Here is a 17,758-nt window from a genome sequence, read left to right as displayed (position 1 = left end):
ATATGAGGCACTTATAGTCGGGCTATCACTGGAAAAGGAAGTCAAGGCTAAGCATCTCGTGGTGTGCAGCAACTCACAGTTAGTAGTTAACCAAGTGAATGGACAGTATGAGGCTTAGGAGCCTGCCATGTTGGCCTATTTGACCAAGGTAAGGGAGCTCCTGCCCAACTTCCACTATTGGCATATCCAGTAGATCCCAACATCAAAGAACACGGAAGCCGACGCACTTTCAAAGTTGGCTAGCGCAATCGACTCTACTAAAAGGACGGTTTACATAGAAGACCTGCCACGTCCAACAATGGAAAGTGTGGTAGAGGAGGTTGTCCCTGTGTTAACAACGGAGCTGAGTTGGATTGATCCGCTCATTGACTATCTATGCCATGGGATCCTGCCAAAAGAGTGTAGCACAGCTTGGAGGGTAGAGCGACAAGCAGCTCGCTATGTGATCGTAGGCGAGCAGCTATGCAAGAGATTGTTCGCACCATGGGACCCTACCTATGTTGCTTACGTTGAGATGAAGTGGATCAAGTACTACGGGAAATTCACGAAGGTCTCTGTGGACGACATTTGGGGGTCAAAGCACTCACCCAAAAAGCATTACGACAAAGCAACTCTTGGCCTACACTAAAAGTAGACTCAATTGAATTAGTGCAGAAATGTGGCAAATGCGAGTGACACACCAATATCCTACATCAACCTGCAGCCGACCTGAAGTATCTCACTAGCCCATGGCCTTTCGCATAATGGAGAATCCACATACTTGGCTCCTTTCCACCAGCGATCAGGTAGAGGAAGTTCCTAGTTGTGGCAGTAGATTGTTTCACAAAATGGGTAGAGGTCGAGCCACTGGTAACCAGTACAACTCGGAACATGCATAAATTCTTTCAGATAAACATCATATGCAGATTCAGGTTACCAAAAGTACTCGGACAACGGCGAACAATTTGAAGGCATCAAATTTCAAAACCGGTACATGGAGATGGATATACATCAAAACTTCACCTCAGTCGCTCATCCTCAAGCTAACGGCCAGGCCGAGGTAACAAACAAGGTGATACTCTATTGGCTTAAAGCTCGGCTTTCCCGAGCTAAAGGTTTGTGGGTGGACAAGCTGCCTAGCGTGTTATGGGCCTACAGAACAACTATCAAGATGGCAACTGGTGAAACGCATTTCAACCTGACATACAGAACTGAAGATGTGATCCCAACGAAAATCGAAGTGCCGATCTTACGATCCGAGACTTATGATGAAGAAACCAATGAGGATGATCTATAGACTAGCCTTGACATGATAAAACAATTTTGTGATCTTGCCTACTTTCGGACCGCAGCATACCAACAGCGAGTGGCTCTATACTATAATGCCCGAGTCAAGAGACACCAATGTAAAGTTGGCGGCCTAGTACTCAGGAAGGTTATGGTGCCAAAGCCCGGTGTAGGAAAGCTAGGCCTGAATTGGGAAGGCCCTTATAGAGTCTTCAGAGTAATTGGTGAAAACGCATACGAGCTTGAAACATTGGAGGGGAAGTTGGTACCCCGTGCATGGAATATAGATAACTTAAGGAGATATTATCTGTGAAAAGAAGTGTTTTGAGCAATGTCCCGGATTTTTGAAATTTCATTGAGTATGAAAATAAAGCCTAAGGGACGCCAAATTGCTTTTCTGGACTAAGGCACCTAGGCCAACTTCTAGCAGCTCGGCCAAAAGAAGCTTAAGAGATGCCAAATCACTTTTTAGCACTAAGGCACCCCGGCCGATCTCCCAGCAGCTCGGCCAAAAGAAGCCTAAGGGGTGCCACATCGCTTTTTAGCACTAAGGGACCCATGCCAACCTCCTAGCAACTCAACCAAAAGAAGCATAAGGGAAGTCACATTGCTTTTCAACACTAAGGCACCTAGGCGGCTGGGCCGACCTCCCAACAACTCAGCCAAAAGAAGCCTAAGGGATGCCAAATCACTTTTCAGCAATAAGGCACCCAGGCTGACCTCCCACTAGCTCAGCCAAATAATATTTGAGGGGAATCCCTAATCGCCTTTCTAGCTCTAAGACCCCTAAGCTGAACCACTCCTACAGACAAGTTGGTCAAAGATAGCTTGTGCGACATAATACCTTAGCAAGACGGAAATTTCAGAGCATTGTGTATTAAAGCAAATTTCATTAAGACTGCAAAATAGGTACATCAAAAAAAGAGAACCCTCAAATGGTAAAGTTTGTAAATGGAGCACACAGGCCCCAAGAAACACCTTACGTGTGCAGGCTCCCGAAAACATCATCAAAAAAGGAGACACCAAACATCACGACTGACCGAGTTGTCACACCGCCCTACAACTTGTCATCGACATTATCGTCCCCTCCACCCTCTTCTCCATTGACTTCCTCCTCATCTTCATTAGGAGTTAAAGGGTCGTGGTCAACCTACACAGCCAACTCATCCGACACATCATTGACAGCCAGAGTGCCGAAGTCGAAGTCGAGGTGCAAAGTCTTCAAGTAGTAGCGACAAAGCTTAAATCCACTTCTCATTGTGGGAATTGCTTTATCGACCTTCTCCTGGGCATACTCGGGGGAATGGCGAAAACGTTTGACAATTGCAATCTTGGCCCAATGGATATCTTCAGCATCCACCTCTCTTCCAACTAGCATTTTTGGGCAGCAATGGTCTCCTTGGACTCGTTCAGCTCGCACTACATCTCACCACTCAGCTTGATGAATCATTGGTGATCTTCTTCATCGATAAGTTGAATCCACTGCATTTGAGACTGTAGAGCATCAATGTTCGCCTGCAGCTCATGCCTCTCTCTCCAGACTGAGGTGACCTAATTCAACAGAAACTGGCCCATAGCATTTGCCTACCAAAAGAAGAAAAAATACAGTTAGTACAAGGGCCATAGAACAAGAGAATAGAAGCTTTAAAAAGAAAGAGACGAACCTGGAGGATGCACCAATTCATCCTAGCGCCAACCTTAGCTAGGTCTAAGCCGCGATAGTACTGCACATCCTCGGGTAGGAGCATACCTCTCCCCATCCAAAGAGCCACCTGGAGATCATTAAGGTGGTCGAGCATAGAAACATTGATGTTCAGGACGAAGCGGGGTATGTCAGAAGGGTAAGGACCAGCAAGACGTTCTTCTTGGCTGACTTGAAATTAAGAGGCGGTAGGATCCATAGGGACCTGATTAGTGCTCATAGAGTCGCTGTCTCCCTCAAGGTTGACAACATTAAGTGCGAATGCCGCCGACCTCACCTCGGCACTAGCCGAGATACCCTCCATTGACGAGCGTTCAACCCTCCTCTTTTTTCCTAGATGCCTTCTTCTTTGATGCCGCTAGAAGTGATTCCATGCTTGCCATATCTGAAGAAAGGCAATGGAGACGTTAGCTGAGTTAAAATTAAATTCCAAAGCAAAATACAAAGGGCGTGTTTGCCAACCTACCTACATGGCTCAGGTTGACCCCAATAAGCATATACTCGGCCAAAAAGTTTTCTACTTGAAACTTTCGGTGCGCGAGGCGTTGAACCTCAAGTCACAACTCTTCGTCGAACTCTACGCTGAATTTCCAGCAATCCCTTCGCCATATAGTGTTCGTGTTCTAGCCAATACTATGAGAAAGGAAGAAGTTTTTGTTGTTCCTATATTTAACCTTTAAGGGAAAGCCATCTAACAGCTTGTAACCACAGAGGAAAGGAGGGTAAAAATAGTAGGGTACGTGGGGGACTTTCTTCATGACACATAGCTCGAAAAAAACATCTAAGTCTAAAGGAAAATTGTGATGATGGCACAAGGAAATCAACCCTACCAGTGTTTGGACTACATTAAGGTGGAGCTGACCTAAAGAAACACCATAATACGAAAGAATAGTAGGGATTAAAATGACGCAAGGGAAAGTGGAGGTCGGCGACTAGCGCCTCCTCAAAGAAACAGACCTCATCTCGGCCGTGACTCCACGGGAAGTGATCAAGGTCGTGCTGGATGTAGTCAAACTCACTAGGTATCTAATATAGGGTGTACAACTCAACTATACGCTCGCCGATTAACTCGGAATGACCGAACGGGGATTCCTCTTCATAGGCCTCCACCTCCGCCTCTGGTTGAGATGTTGAGGTCTCGGCCTGAGAACCCTCTTGGTCTCGTGACAAGCTCTCCCCTCTCACCCACCTAAAGTTCAGTGATCTACCCTCAGAAGGACCAGAAGACATAGCTATAAAGGAAGTGACTCACCAGTTGATGGGAAACAGAAAACCAACACCAGCGACAAATAGACTCCAACAGCACGAACGAGCAGCAACACCTTGATTGAGCTCTCCTCCGATCGGTCACTCTCTCCCTCAGTGAAGGCTCCAAAAATAGTGCGAGTGGGACCTTGGTGGGGACCTCCTATTTATAGTTTACTGGGAAGAAAAATCAACAACTGAGGCGCCCTGCCAGCAAATCGGCGGTTGAGAAGGCATCGCCACATGCGGGCTATTTGAATTTTGAACTTTGCGCGCCCCTTTCAAAATTTTAAAATTTGAATTTGCCACAATCTTGCCTATTCTTGACCCGGATCAGGTGAGCAAGCCGAGCAACCTATGAACCAGCCGGACCAATTACCATATTGAGAGCTAGTCCCTCCACCGAGCTAACGCTGACTCGGGAGTGGGGGAATTGATGAGGGGTAATTTGGTCCTCTGAATGACATCATCACACGTGGTTTTCAAGTGACACCTTGGCGTTGAGTAAGTAGATCACCTCAGCAAGTCAACTGGTAGCTCCTCATAGGGCCGACCTAAAGTACTTCGGCTTGGCTGACCTGAAGGACCTCCAAATAAGGGGTGACCTATCTTAAAGATCGACTGAGCTAAGAAAAGTACTATTGGCAACCTACGAGGCATGCTCGCTGACTTGTCACATAGATCTGTTGATAGACCGAATTCTCTGGAATATTAATGAGTCGATCGTTAGGTTAGCCTTCCCGTATCATGTGCATCAGAGTCAATCGGATGGACCTCAACCCTTTGCGTAGATGACGTAATCGACATCATTACTCTCCTGACTTAATGGAAATGGCTCTACGAGGGCCTAGGACCCATTACAAGAGGTCTTTGATCACTCACAACTATATAAAGGTCTCATTTCCACCTGAAGAGGTACGCGCGATTAATCTTCCGCATTCTCTAATCTCTTAAGAACTTCTAAAAACTCTTTGCTAAGTTAAGCATCGGAGTGCCCAGCCCAGGTAAAAGCAACTCGGGTACTCTAATTCTCTCTCTTGCAAAATTACATAGCTCAGCCAGCCTTAGCTTGGTCGTCAACAGTGAACATCCGATTCAACATCTGAGTCATTTGCCACATGAGAGCTGCCAAATCGCGCTACATCACTAGGTAAGTTATCCATATCCCCTGTTACATCACAACCATCATGAAGGAGTGCCTTCGTTTCAGTACCCACAACTGTAGTATGCGAATCATTATTTGCAGTCATCAATGCTTCGTCTGACGTGGTGGGCGTGCACAATTCAGTGATAAAGGGATGAATGGGTTCTTATGGTGAGGCCTCTTCGCTGCCCATTTCATAGGAAGCCTATAAGAAGGGGACCCACTATTTTGGGGTTAGTTATGCTTTGTTTGGATCCGGTGTAAAATGTCATTATTTGTAGTACACTAATGACATTTTACACTGAAATATAATAGGTGACTGTTACATTTTGAAAATTGTGATAAAAAGTGTAAAGTTTTACCTCGATATAATCAATGTAGTATTTACATCGATAATTAATGTAAAACTTTATCTTGATGAGTAAAACTCCACTAACGCCAATAAATCTAAATCGGAATGGAGTTTTGCATCGATCTTCATTTACACTTTTCTAAACGTCAACAAAACCGAACCGGTGTAAACTTTTACATCGGTCTTGATTTACGCTAATTCCAAACAAAGCTTTAGGTTTCAAGAGAGAATGACAAGAAAAATAAAATTTGAAAAGTTTAGTGGAATACTTTGATAATTTACTATCTTTAGTTAACTGATTTAACGGCCAAGGAGTCATTTGTCACAACATAAAAGTCGAGGGGGCCTTTATCATAAAAAAAAAGGGGTCTGACCAATAATACAGGGGTCATTGTAATTTACCCTTTTTTTCATACAAATTTTCTCATCAAATAAACTTATTATAAGTAGCTGAGAAAATATTTTTTCCTTATAATCCAACCTTTCTCAGCCCAATAAAATAAAGTTCTTCCGGTAATATACTCTTCTCTCATCGATCATCATAGGTATTGCTGTGTTTTTAACATAAAATTTCCAACCTTTTTGACGAAAAAAAGGGTTTCGGCGTTTTGTGGCTGGCTGGGAACTGACTGTCACACAAAACAGCAAAAAAGCAAACAACCAGTGGAACGCGCCCCAAAATGTTAGGAGTCTTAGGACTGGTCCGATCTGAACGTCTGATCGTTCGACGGATCGTTTTTTAAAACATCGACGGCATAAACACAGCTAGACTGATCTTTTTATTGAAGCAGTGGGTAATCTTTTGGATCCTTCCGTATAGGCGAGGTGAAGGAAAGAATCAGAAGAGGAAAATCTTCCTGATCGATGCCGGATTCGGTTATGGAGGAGCTGCAGATATCTCCTGCTAATCCGGCCGGGAGTCATGGGACGGAGCAGCAGGCGGCAGGAGTGGGCATCTTACTCCAGATCATGATGCTCGTTCTCTCCTTTGTCCTCGGTCATGTCCTGAGGCGCCACAAGTTCTATTATCTACCCGAAGCCAGTGCTTCTCTCTTGATCGGTAGTATTCCTTCCCGTCCCCTTCTTAAATGTTTCCGTTTTCTATCATCGTTCAGCTTCTCCTCTTCAGCAGTCAGTTGATTGCTACTTTAGGACTTTCCTGTTATCCTACCTTTCTTTCTCCCTTTGTTGTTTTTCTTTTTTCTAATTGACAGTTTCTGCCGAAAATCCATTGGGTCTACTGTCTCATTGATAAATTGGTCCTAAAGTACTAAATTCCATGCTCAAAATCCGTTCGGATGACTACCAAAATCGGCTGACGATTGCTAAATGCGTTTGTTTGCAGGTTTGACTGTTGGTGGGCTTGCTAACATTTCAAATACAGAAACAAGCATCAGGTTCTGCTTTATTTGTTGGCTATTTCACCAATTTTTTCCCTATGTGGTTATTTTATTAAATTATAAAGTTAATTGACTATTGAGACTGGCGGGTGGTATTTCGTATTTGTTTTGCAGGGCATGGTTCAATTTCCACGAGGAATTCTTCTTCCTATTTTTGTTACCTCCAATCATTTTATATCCATACCAGAAAGTTTTTAACCATTCATTTTTTTTAACAAAACTGATATTCCTTTATCAAAGAAATTTAGGTTTAAAGTTGCTTCGAATGCTTTTTACTTTTGGTAGGGCAGAATTTTTTGTTTCTCTTGACCTTTTCTGCTTACTCAATCGGGTTTCAGTTTATCACCTGTAAGTTCCTAATTTCTTCCTGAAGTTGATATTCTATAATCCTTATTGAGATTCTGAAATATGAATACAATACAGACTTTGCTTTCTCAAAAGAAACCTGGTACTTTAATTCCAAGTTTGCATCTGATATGTTATCAACCTGTGTTTGTACTTGCAGAAACCGTTCTTTTCAAACTTTGGAGCAATTGTGACATTTGCTATTCTGGGGACATTTATTGCTTCAATTGTTACAGGGGTTTTAGTGTTAGTATTATCTTTCTCACAGTAACCTTTATCTTTGTCATCGAACATGTGACACTTTGTGTTTCACCAAGTTTCTACATGTTTCAGTTATCTTGGTGGAGTGATGTTCCTCATGTACGGACTGCCCTTCGTTGAATGTCTAATGTTTGGAGCTCTCATTTCAGCAACTGATCCTGTCACAGTGTTATCCATATTTCAAGTAGGTTATTCTTTGTTTTTTTTTTTTTTTTAATTATTGTTTTGTTTGGTAACATTTAGTATTTTATTAATGTTAAAAGGAATGGATTACAATCAGTTGTGCAAAGCACCTCGTCACATATAGGCTAGTTCTGCTACATAACTCTGCATTTACACTGTTTCGCCTACAGTTGCTGATTATGTTCCTGGAAAGTCATCCCCCCAAACAGTTCAGTTCTAGACTTCTATTAACTCCATTTGGCCAATGAATCAGCCAAACTAATTTGTTGGTCCAAATGAATGTAGTTTTGATCTCCCCACCAAACATCTTTCCTTCTCTCATTATATGCCTGCATTTCCAAGAGCCCATTCTGCTGTCTCTCAGCCATCCCACTACAACCTTGGTCACCTTGTACCACCACTTTTCTGCAGTTTGAATTTTTGCCCAACTTTGATCCCTATGTAGTACTAATAAATTGACCCTAGTCGAGTCTCCAAACCTAATTGAACAGGAGTAAATAGCCAGGATAACATTACTACCCTGAACATTTCCCCCATTTATGAACTTCTTGGGTTGCTGAGGCTAGGGAAGGCTGAAGCTCAACCTTGATGGGTGCAGTTTAGGAAATCTGGGAGTATCAGGAATTGGAGGAGCATTTAGGGACTGAAGTAGCAACATGCTTTTGAGGAGGGTGGGTTGGGACTGGGGAATTTAGTTTTGAAGAATAAAGCACTCCTAGGAAAATGGTTGTGGAGATGGCCCTTAGAACAGGAGAGACTATGGCATGAGGTGATAGATAGTATACATAGTTCAGGAAATGGATGGGATGCTGGTGTATCGCGTCGAGTCACGTTGGCAACTCCTTGGAAAGCAATTCATAGTATTCTCCCTTTTTTCCTCAACTGTATCAGGTATGATGTCAATTCTGGTACTTCTGTTTTGTTCTGGGAAGACATTTGGGTGGTCCATTCTGCCCTTAAGGACAATTTCCCTTCTCTCTATTCCCTTTCTCGTTACAAGGGTAAAGCAATCTCTCACTTTTTTCCAACATCTGTTTCTCCATCTTCTTTGAATTGGGACTTTGGGTTTCGTAGGGGCTTGAGGGGTCATGAACACTCTTGTGTTTTAGACCTTTTGTCACTACTCGAAAGTGTTTTTCTGGACTCTTTAAGATCTGATGTGAGACTTTGGTCCCCTAATCCAAAAGGTTACTTCACGTGTGCCTAGTGATTTAAAAGGCATGCCTCAGGCGTGCCTAGGCGCTCAGGCGAGGCACATTTTAGGGTAGGTGCTTCGCCCAGGTCCTAGGCGCAGCCCATTCAAAAGGCGCACGCCTGGTGCACCTTGCGCCTTATGAAAATTTGCCGCCTTTTCCCTTTTTTTGAGTCTGGCCACTGTGAAATCTAAGAATTTAAGACCCTAACATGGACTTGTTTGGGCTTGCCTCGAGGGGTGTGGCACAAAGGCGGCTTGTAGAATTAGGAATGTAATATATCACATTAGCTACTTGATGCAATTGAGAAAAAAAAAGAGATTGTGGGTTTTATATGCTTGAAAATGTTTTATATGTTTGATTTCATTTTTAAATTCTCATTTGAATATGCTTTACATATTATATTTATGTATTTTAATTTTAGATAATAGGTTTTTTGAAACATTTATTTTAAAACTTAAGTTAATATTTTTATTAATATTATATTTTATAATTTTTTGATTTCTTTTGAATTTTTTGCATTTTTTTTTGAATTTTTTGCATTTTTTTAAAATTGTGCGCCTTGCCTCAAAAAGGCACGCGCCTTGTGCCTTGCGCTTTTAAAACATTGCGTGTGCCTCCTTCTTTAAGTCCCTTTGCTCTCCCTCGGGACAAGTGGGTTTCCCAGCTAAGGAGATTTGGTCTAAACCTGTACCTCCTAAAATTATTATTTTCTGCTGGGAGGTGTTCTATAGGAAAATCAACACTTTAGACTTATTGTAGAAGAGAAGGCCTTCTATGTGTCTGTCTCCTAATTGGTGTGTACTTTGCAGGGCTAATGGTGAGGATTGCTCTCACTTACTTTTAACCTATTCTTTTTTTGATGCTATTTGGGGTTGGATCTTTGCTTTGTTTGGTTGCAGATGGAATTTGATCACAGCCATAGATCAGATTTTTGACCCTTCTTTGTGTGGCCCACAAAAATTGGTAAAACAATGTGGAGGTGCATTAGAGTTGTTGCTTTGTGAACAATTTGGGAAGAAAGAAATGCAAGGATTTTCCAAGAGGAGAGAAATATTAAGAACGTAAAGGATTGCATTTTGACTAGGGCAATCCATTGGCTGAGATCATTGGATTCCTTTAAAATATATTCCTTTGATGACATTTGGAGGAACTGGATTGTTGTGGCTAGTAGCAGTAACAGGAAGAACAGGGTACCAACTGTGTGGGTGCCTCCTTCAGGAGGCTGGACAAAGCTGAATTTTGATGGTAGCAGCCAAGGAAATCCAGGTCCATCAGGGATAGGTGGGGTGTTGAGTGATAAAGATAGTAATATATTAACTTTATTCTCAGGCTCCGTGGGTATAGGAGACTCTATTAGAGCTGAGCTTCTAGCGGCAGTACAAGGTATTCAGATTGTAGACTGATTAGGAGTTCAGAATTTGCTTATTGAAGGAGACTCCAAAGTCGTTGTGGGTTGGTTAAAAAATCCAGCTTCAGTTATTTGGTGCTATAGGGATATTATGAGCAAAACTAATTGGTTTTCAAGGATCATGACTGTTAATTATCAGTGGGTGGGTAGAACAGCTAATACCATAGCGGATGGGTTAGCTAAGCAAGGGGTATCAAGGTAACATTTATTCTGGGCAGCTCTGTAAACTTTCATTTCCTAGTCTGATGTAGTACTTTGATGTTGTTGTGGAGAGGTACCAGCTTGTGCCTCTCCTTTGGGCAGGCTGTATTGTAATTTCATTCTGATTATCATGAATAAATTATCAATCATTTATCAAAAAAAAAGTTCCTCTCCTTGGAAATCAATTTTTGAGGTCTTCTCAATTTTTGGCTGGGGAGAAGCCTCTCTTAAAATGTAGTTCCCTTTGCTTTATACCCTCTCTAACTTGAAAGGTGAAACTGTGTCCAGATTGGGAATTCCATCTCCCCAAGGAATAAATTGGGACCTTGGCTTCAGGAAAGTCCTAAGGGAGAATGAATGTGTTTTTCTTATTCAGCTACATGGCATGCTGGAGTTAGTTTTTTTGGATCAAAATGTAGAGGGTTCTAGGATTTGGTCAGTCTCTCCTAATGGTTTTCACTCTACCTAACTACCTAGGGGTAGACTTCCTTGTGAAAGAAATTTGGGGTAAGCCTGTTCTACCTAAGATTCAAGCTTTCTACTAGGAAGTTTTTCTTTGTAAGATAAATACTTGTGATATGCTGAGGAGAAGAAGGCCTAATGTTTGCCTTTATGTGCTTTATGTGTAAGGCTAGTAGTGAATCCTTATCCCATTTATTAATATCCTGCCCTTTTATGCATTGCATTTCGGAGTTTTTTGTTCTCTCTTTGGTTGTAGGCGGGATCCCTTTCAAGATGTAGTTACATCTTTAATCCTAACTCCTGGCTTGGCCTGCATGGCTGCATCCCAAGCCTAAATTACAAGCCTAGGCCTGACCCTACATGGTCCCAGCCTAGGCTTATTGGCTATCTGGGCCTAAAAAAATTAATTATTTGAAAAAATTTTAAATTAAACAATATGTAATACATGAAGAAAACATTGCACAAGCCTAAACTAGGCTTGTTTTAGCTAGATCTTGGGCCTATTGCATAAAAAATAAATGAATGGGCCTCATTTAATTCTAAAACTTGGTTTAGATTGGATTACCTATCCTTTTATAGATGAAGGCAAGGCCTTCATTTCCATTCTTGAGCAATGTGGGACATGGAACAACTAGTGATTTAAAAGGTGCACTTAGGCGCATAGGCGAGGCGCATTTTAAGGTAGGCGCCTCACCTAGGTCTTAGGCGCAGCACTTTCAAAAGGTGCACACCTAGGACCCAGGCATGTGCCTTTTGAAAATTGTACGTTTTTTTTGCTTTTTTTGAACCTAGTGGCTGGGCCAAGGCGCTATTTGCCAATGTTATTCATTCATTCATCTTAGTAAAATATCTTCTTGAAAGGCAATTGAAATTATAAAATTGTTATTTTTTGTCTCGAGGGGCGTGGCACAAAGGCGACTTGTAGAATCAGGAATATAATATGTTTTACATCACATTTACTACTTTAAGTATTGCAATTGAGGAAAAAAAAAGAGATTGTGGGCTTTACATGCTTGGAAATGTTTTATATGTTTGATTTTATTTTTAAATTTTCATTTGAATATGTTTTACATTTTAAGTTTATTTACTTTAATTTTAGATAATAGGTTTTTTAAACCATTAACTTTAAAATTTAAGTTTATATTTCTTATTAATATTATATTTAATATTTTTGATTTTTTTTTTAATTTTTTGGCACTTTAAGTTTATTTACTTTAATTTTAGATAATAGGTTTTTTAAACCATTAACTTTAAAATTTAAGTTTATATTTCTTATTAATATTATGTTTAATATTTTTGATTTTTTTTTTAATTTTTTGGCACTTTTTTGAAATTTTCTGATTTTTTAGCAAATTTTTTTGTATTTTTGCGCCTTGCTTAAAAAAGGTGCGCACCTTGCCTTGTGCCTCTCGCCTCGGGCGCAAATTGGCCCTTGTGCTTTTAAAACATTGGGAGCACTTAATGATGAGTCTTACCGTTTAGTTTTGTCCCAAGTCCCACATTGCTCAAGAATGGGAATGAAGGTCTTGCCTAGGAGGACAACTCTGATATGTCCCGGGGATCTCAGACACAATTCTCAGACACACAGCTCAAATGAAAAGAAACTTGTATTCATTCAATGGAAAGTAATAACAGTTGGTCGGTTCTTCGAGAGACCGCCGGCTCTCCCAAACACTCAAAATATTCCTCACACACAGAATGATCCCTCCCTATCCCGAAACTACCTTCTTATTCCCTCCTGACATCATAACTAACTCCCTCTAGAAATGCCCAGCTGGCATAGCTACAATAAGCCCCAGCTGGCATAGCTACAATAAGCACACCAATATCTAAACATTTCCCTCCTTAACCGACTGTTGACTTGGCTTATGCTGCCCTTTCCCTCTCCTAGCATATGTAAGGATAATTGGGGGCCTATCATTACCCGCTGCCCAAAGTCTAACCTTGTCCTCAAGGTTAAAATGAGGAAATTGGTCTCGAAGCAAGTCGAAAGGCTCTCAAGAATCTTCAAAATCAGGCAGGTTCTGCCAATGAATAAGCACTTCCAAACCAGTAACTCTAGGCATAGTGGATGGACGTACACCGCACACGACAGCTGGTTCCACAAGCATCTCCATATCAGCAGATAGAGTGGAAGGAATCACAGGAGAAGAGATATGGTTACCAATCGCCTTTTTGAGTTGCGAGACCTGAAAAACTGGGTGAATCCGTGCCTCTGGAGGAAGTTGAAGTTTATAAGCGACAATACCAATTCTTTCCACAATAGCAAATGGTCCATAAAAACGAGGGGCAAGCTTTTCATGGACTCGGCAAGCTATAGATTGTTGGCGATAAGGTCGCACTCTCACATACACCAAATCCCCGACATCTAAATTCACATCACGCCGGCTCGCATCGCCGAGTCTTTCATCTTTTGTTGTGCACGGTGTAGATGAGCACACAGCTCAGTAAGTATAGCGTCACGTTGAAGAAGAACAACTTCAACATCAGCATTAGTCGTAGAACCAAGCTCATAGCGGATTAATGGAGGAGGATCGCGCCCATAAACCACCTTAAAAGGTGTCATACCAGCAACAGTGTGAAAGGAGGTATTATAGCTGTATTCCGCCCAAGATAACCAAGAAGACCAGCGAGAGGGAGAATCAGCCACAAAACAATGCAAATAAGTCTCTAAACAGCGATTAACCACCTCTGATTGGCCATCCGTCTGAGGATGGTAAGCTGAACTACGACGCAATTCTGAACCTTGCAAAGTGAAAAGCTCGCGCCAAAAGAAACTCATAAAGACTTTATCACGATTAGACACAATTGATCGGGGAATGCCATGTAAACGAACTATGTTGTGTAAGAAAGCCTGAGCAACCGTGAGAGCTGAGAAAGGATGACTGAGAGGGATGAAATGGGCGTACTTGGAGACACGATCGACCACCACCATAATTGTATAAAATCCCTTAAGACTTAGGAAGAGCCTCAATAAAGTCCATAGCAATATCCTCCCAGATCTGATCAGGAATGGGTAAAGGTTGCAAAAGGCCAGCAGGAGACATGGCTTCATATTTACTGCGTTGGCACACATCACAAGCCTGCACAAACTCCTGAACAGAACGTTTTATCCCCCGCCAATAAAATTCAGCTGCTATATGCTGATATGTCCGGCGGATACCAGCGTGACCCCCCACAACATCGGAATGAAACTCTTTAAGTAAGAGGGGAATAAATGGAGAAGCAGGCAGAACCAATTTACCATGATAACGAAGGTGATCCCCAACTAAGAGTAGGCAGGATAGGCAGCAGGATCCTGTTGTATAACATTTTTAATGTTGGCCAAAAAAGAATCAGCATCAACTTGCTCCTTAAGGTCATCAAAATCAAGAAAAATAGGGACTGTAAGAGAATTTAAGTGCATTTCAACAGGAACTCTGGAAAGAGCGTCAGCCACAGCATTTTCAGTACCAGGTTTGTACTGAATCTCAAAATCATAATTCATAAGTTTAAGGAGCCACTTATGATGCTCTACTTCGACAACCCGTTGCTCCAACAGATACTTAAGACTACGCTGGTCGGTACGTACAATAAAGCGCCTACCAAGAAGATAGGGGTGCCACTTTTTAATGGCAAAGACAATGGCCATTAACTCACGCTCGTAAACAGATTTAGACTGTGCAACCGGACGAAGCTTGTGGCTATAAAAAGCTATAGGGCGATTATTCTGCATCAATACCGCACCGAGACCCACACCGGATGCATCTGTCTCAATCAAGAAGGGTTGGAAAAAATCCGGAAGGGCCAACACAGGTACTGTCGTCATAGCCCGTTTCAACTCCTGAAAAGCATTCTCAGCTTCCGCATTCCATGAGAAGGCATCCTTTTTAAGCTGTTGTGTCAATGGCCATGCTATTTTACTGTAGTTACGCACAAAACGACGATAATAGCCCGTAAGTCCCAGAAAACCGCGAAGAGCTTTAAGTGAAGATGGTTGGGGCCAATCAACCATGGCCTGGATTTTAGAAGGATCGGCAGAAACACCAGTCGCACTGATAATATGACCCAGGTATTCAATGCCAAGCTGAGCAAAGATACATTTCTTTGAGTTAGCAAAAAGACAGTGGGCACGCAACACAAAAAAGACCTGTTGAAGGTGATCCAAATGGGCAGCTTCGGAAGCACTATAAACCAGAATATCATCGAAAAACACCAGAACAAAGCGACTGAGGAAATCATGGAAAACAGTATTCATTAACGACTGAAAAGTTGATGGCGCATTAGTAAGACCGAAGGGCATGACAAGGAACTCATAATGGCTCTCGTGTGTGCGAAATGCGTTCTTGGGAATATCCTCACTGCGGACACGAATCTGATGGTAGCCCGATTTAAGATCAATTTTGCTGAAAATAGAAGCACCATGAAGCTCATCGAGAAGTTCTTCGATAACCGGAATGGGAAACTTATCCGCAACCGTGGCACGGTTAAGGGCTCGGTAATCCACACAGAAACGCCAGCTTTCGTCCATTTTCTTGACTAAAAGGATCGGGCTCGAGTAGGGGCTGGTACTTGGCTGAATAATACCCGCAGCCAGCATCTCAGAGACAAGGCGTTCAATTTCATCTTTCTGGAACTAAGGGTATCTGTAAGGACGAACAGAGATAGGGGAAGTGCCTTCACGCAAGACAATAGCATGCTCCGTAGCCTGAGTAGGGGGTAAACCCGTAGGCATATCAAAAACATCTTTGGACTCATCCAGTAAAGAAGAAATTGGCAGAGACAGGGGTGTAGACAAAGCAGAGTCCAAAGAAGAATCCACCACCCGCAATTGTCTTAGTTCCAACAAAACCCCTTGTCCCTCATGTTGCAAGTTACGCATCATAGCGTGCAAAGACACCTGAGAAGAATAGAGAGAAGGGTCGCCCTGCAGTTTCACATGGATACCCCCCAAATTGAGTTTCATAGACATGTTACCCCAATTCATCACTGAATCACCGAGAGATGCTAACCAATGAAAACCAAGAATGACATCTGTAGAGCCCAATTTCAAAGGGAAGAAATCTGCAATGACATCCAATTCAGGTAAGTTGAGGCAAACTTGACAGCAGACTCCAGAAGTTCTCACCTCATCGCCATTACCCATCTGAACTCCAAACTCGTGTGTAGGAGTACGGGGCAATTTCAACTCCTCAATTAAAGCTTCAGAGATAAAATTGTGGGATGCAATCGAGTCTATCAATACGACTACCTCACGCGACAAAATGCGTCCACACACTTTAAGGGAATTAGCAGCACACAAGCCCACAAGAGATGAAACACAAAGCACGACCGAATCTGGAGTCGGAGCAATTTTAGTGTCAGCCGAAGTGCTGTCCAAATTAGACACATCATAAGCAATTTCCTCCACATCATCCTGAACCCATAAAACCTGAAGTGATTTCTGAGCACAACGATGACCAGGACTGTATTTCTTGTCGCAACGGAAACATAGACCCTTCGCACGCTTCTGCTGCATCTCTTTATCGGTCATTTTTCTGAAGGCAGGTGGCGAGGACTTAATAATAGGGACCGATGAAGAAGAAGGAATCACAGCACGTGTAGGTCGAGTGACAGCAGAAGTAGTCACATGCGAAACGCATGAATTAAAATGAGCTCCAGAGGGGGATGTTGTGGGCTAACGAGGAAATAAACCCGATTGATAAGCCCAAAGGGCCTGATTCTTATCCTCAATCTTCTGGGCCGTGACCATTTTCCTGATCAACCCAACGGGTTCCATCTGTCGGAGCTCGGCCTGGATATCTGGACGCAACCCATTAACAAACGCCGCTTCAAGGACTGATACCGGCAGGCCACGTAAGGGAGCAGAGAGAACCTCGAATTGGCAGCGATATTCTTTAACAATAGAAGATTGATGTAACGAGAAGAGCTGCTCTTGTAAATTACCTTCTTGAGTCGATCGAAAACGTTCAAGGAGGAGCTATTTGAATTCTTCCCAGCCACGAAAAGGTTGCCGACCATCTTCCCAGTAATACCAAGCCAATGCATCGCCCTCTAAACAAACAACGGCAGCTCGCAGACGCTCCGCCGGAAGCAATCCATTAATCTCAAAATAGTGCTCAGCACGAAAAAGCCAACCGTCTGGATTCTCTCCATCAAAAATAGGCAACTCCAACTTCCGAGGAAGTGAGTCAAAAGCATGTTCCGACACCGGCATCGAAGATGTCGGAAATGCCGTACTCCTCTTTGTCAGCAGCACGACTCTTTGTGAGAAGTGGAGGAGAAATGTCAGTAGTAGATAAAGGAGCAGAAGATACTTGAGGAAGATCACATTGTTGAAGCCACAGATCAAAACATTTCACCAGATCCTGAACGCCTTCTTCCAGAGATTGTACAGAGCTCTCCAGAGACGAGATCTTCGAAAGACCAGCTACTACCTTATCTGGATCGAGACGCTGAAAATCATTACGTAAGCCATCCATCTCCAAACGAAAATCAGAATGCAGAGAAGACAAGCGTTCTTTGAATCCCTCCACCTGCGATGCCACCTCCTTAATTGTCACCATGGCCGAGGAAAGACAGGCTCTGATACCACTAATATGTCCACACACAAT

General features: G+C 42.5%; 1 protein-coding gene across 3 annotated transcripts in view; it reads left to right on the top strand.

The window, feature by feature from the left end:
• Positions 1 to 6,202: 6,202 nt before the first annotated feature.
• LOC104588542 (sodium/hydrogen exchanger 6) overlaps positions 6,203 to 17,758 on the top strand; it is a 77,435-nt gene continuing 65,879 nt past the window's right edge. For 2 of the 3 annotated variants that reach the window (XM_088896560.1, XM_088896561.1), the window contains exons 1-6: positions 6,203 to 6,769; positions 7,055 to 7,106; positions 7,224 to 7,283; positions 7,433 to 7,457; positions 7,615 to 7,700; positions 7,788 to 7,899. In XM_088896560.1, coding sequence (XP_088752686.1) covers positions 6,574 to 6,769; positions 7,055 to 7,106; positions 7,224 to 7,283; positions 7,433 to 7,457; positions 7,615 to 7,700; positions 7,788 to 7,899 — 531 coding nt within the window. In that variant the 5' untranslated portion in view covers positions 6,203 to 6,573. The remainder of the gene's footprint in view (positions 6,770 to 7,054; positions 7,107 to 7,223; positions 7,284 to 7,432; positions 7,458 to 7,614; positions 7,701 to 7,787; positions 7,900 to 17,758) is intronic. The other variant, XM_010246504.3, reaches the window with a different exon arrangement.

Source organism: Nelumbo nucifera, chromosome 1 (genome assembly GCF_055504915.1).
Source record: "Nelumbo nucifera cultivar China Antique chromosome 1, China Antique-T2T, whole genome shotgun sequence".
Lineage (NCBI taxonomy): Eukaryota > Viridiplantae > Streptophyta > Magnoliopsida > Proteales > Nelumbonaceae > Nelumbo > Nelumbo nucifera.
The sequence above is the reverse complement of the archived record's forward strand: the minus strand, read 5'-3'. Positions and strand labels throughout refer to the sequence as shown.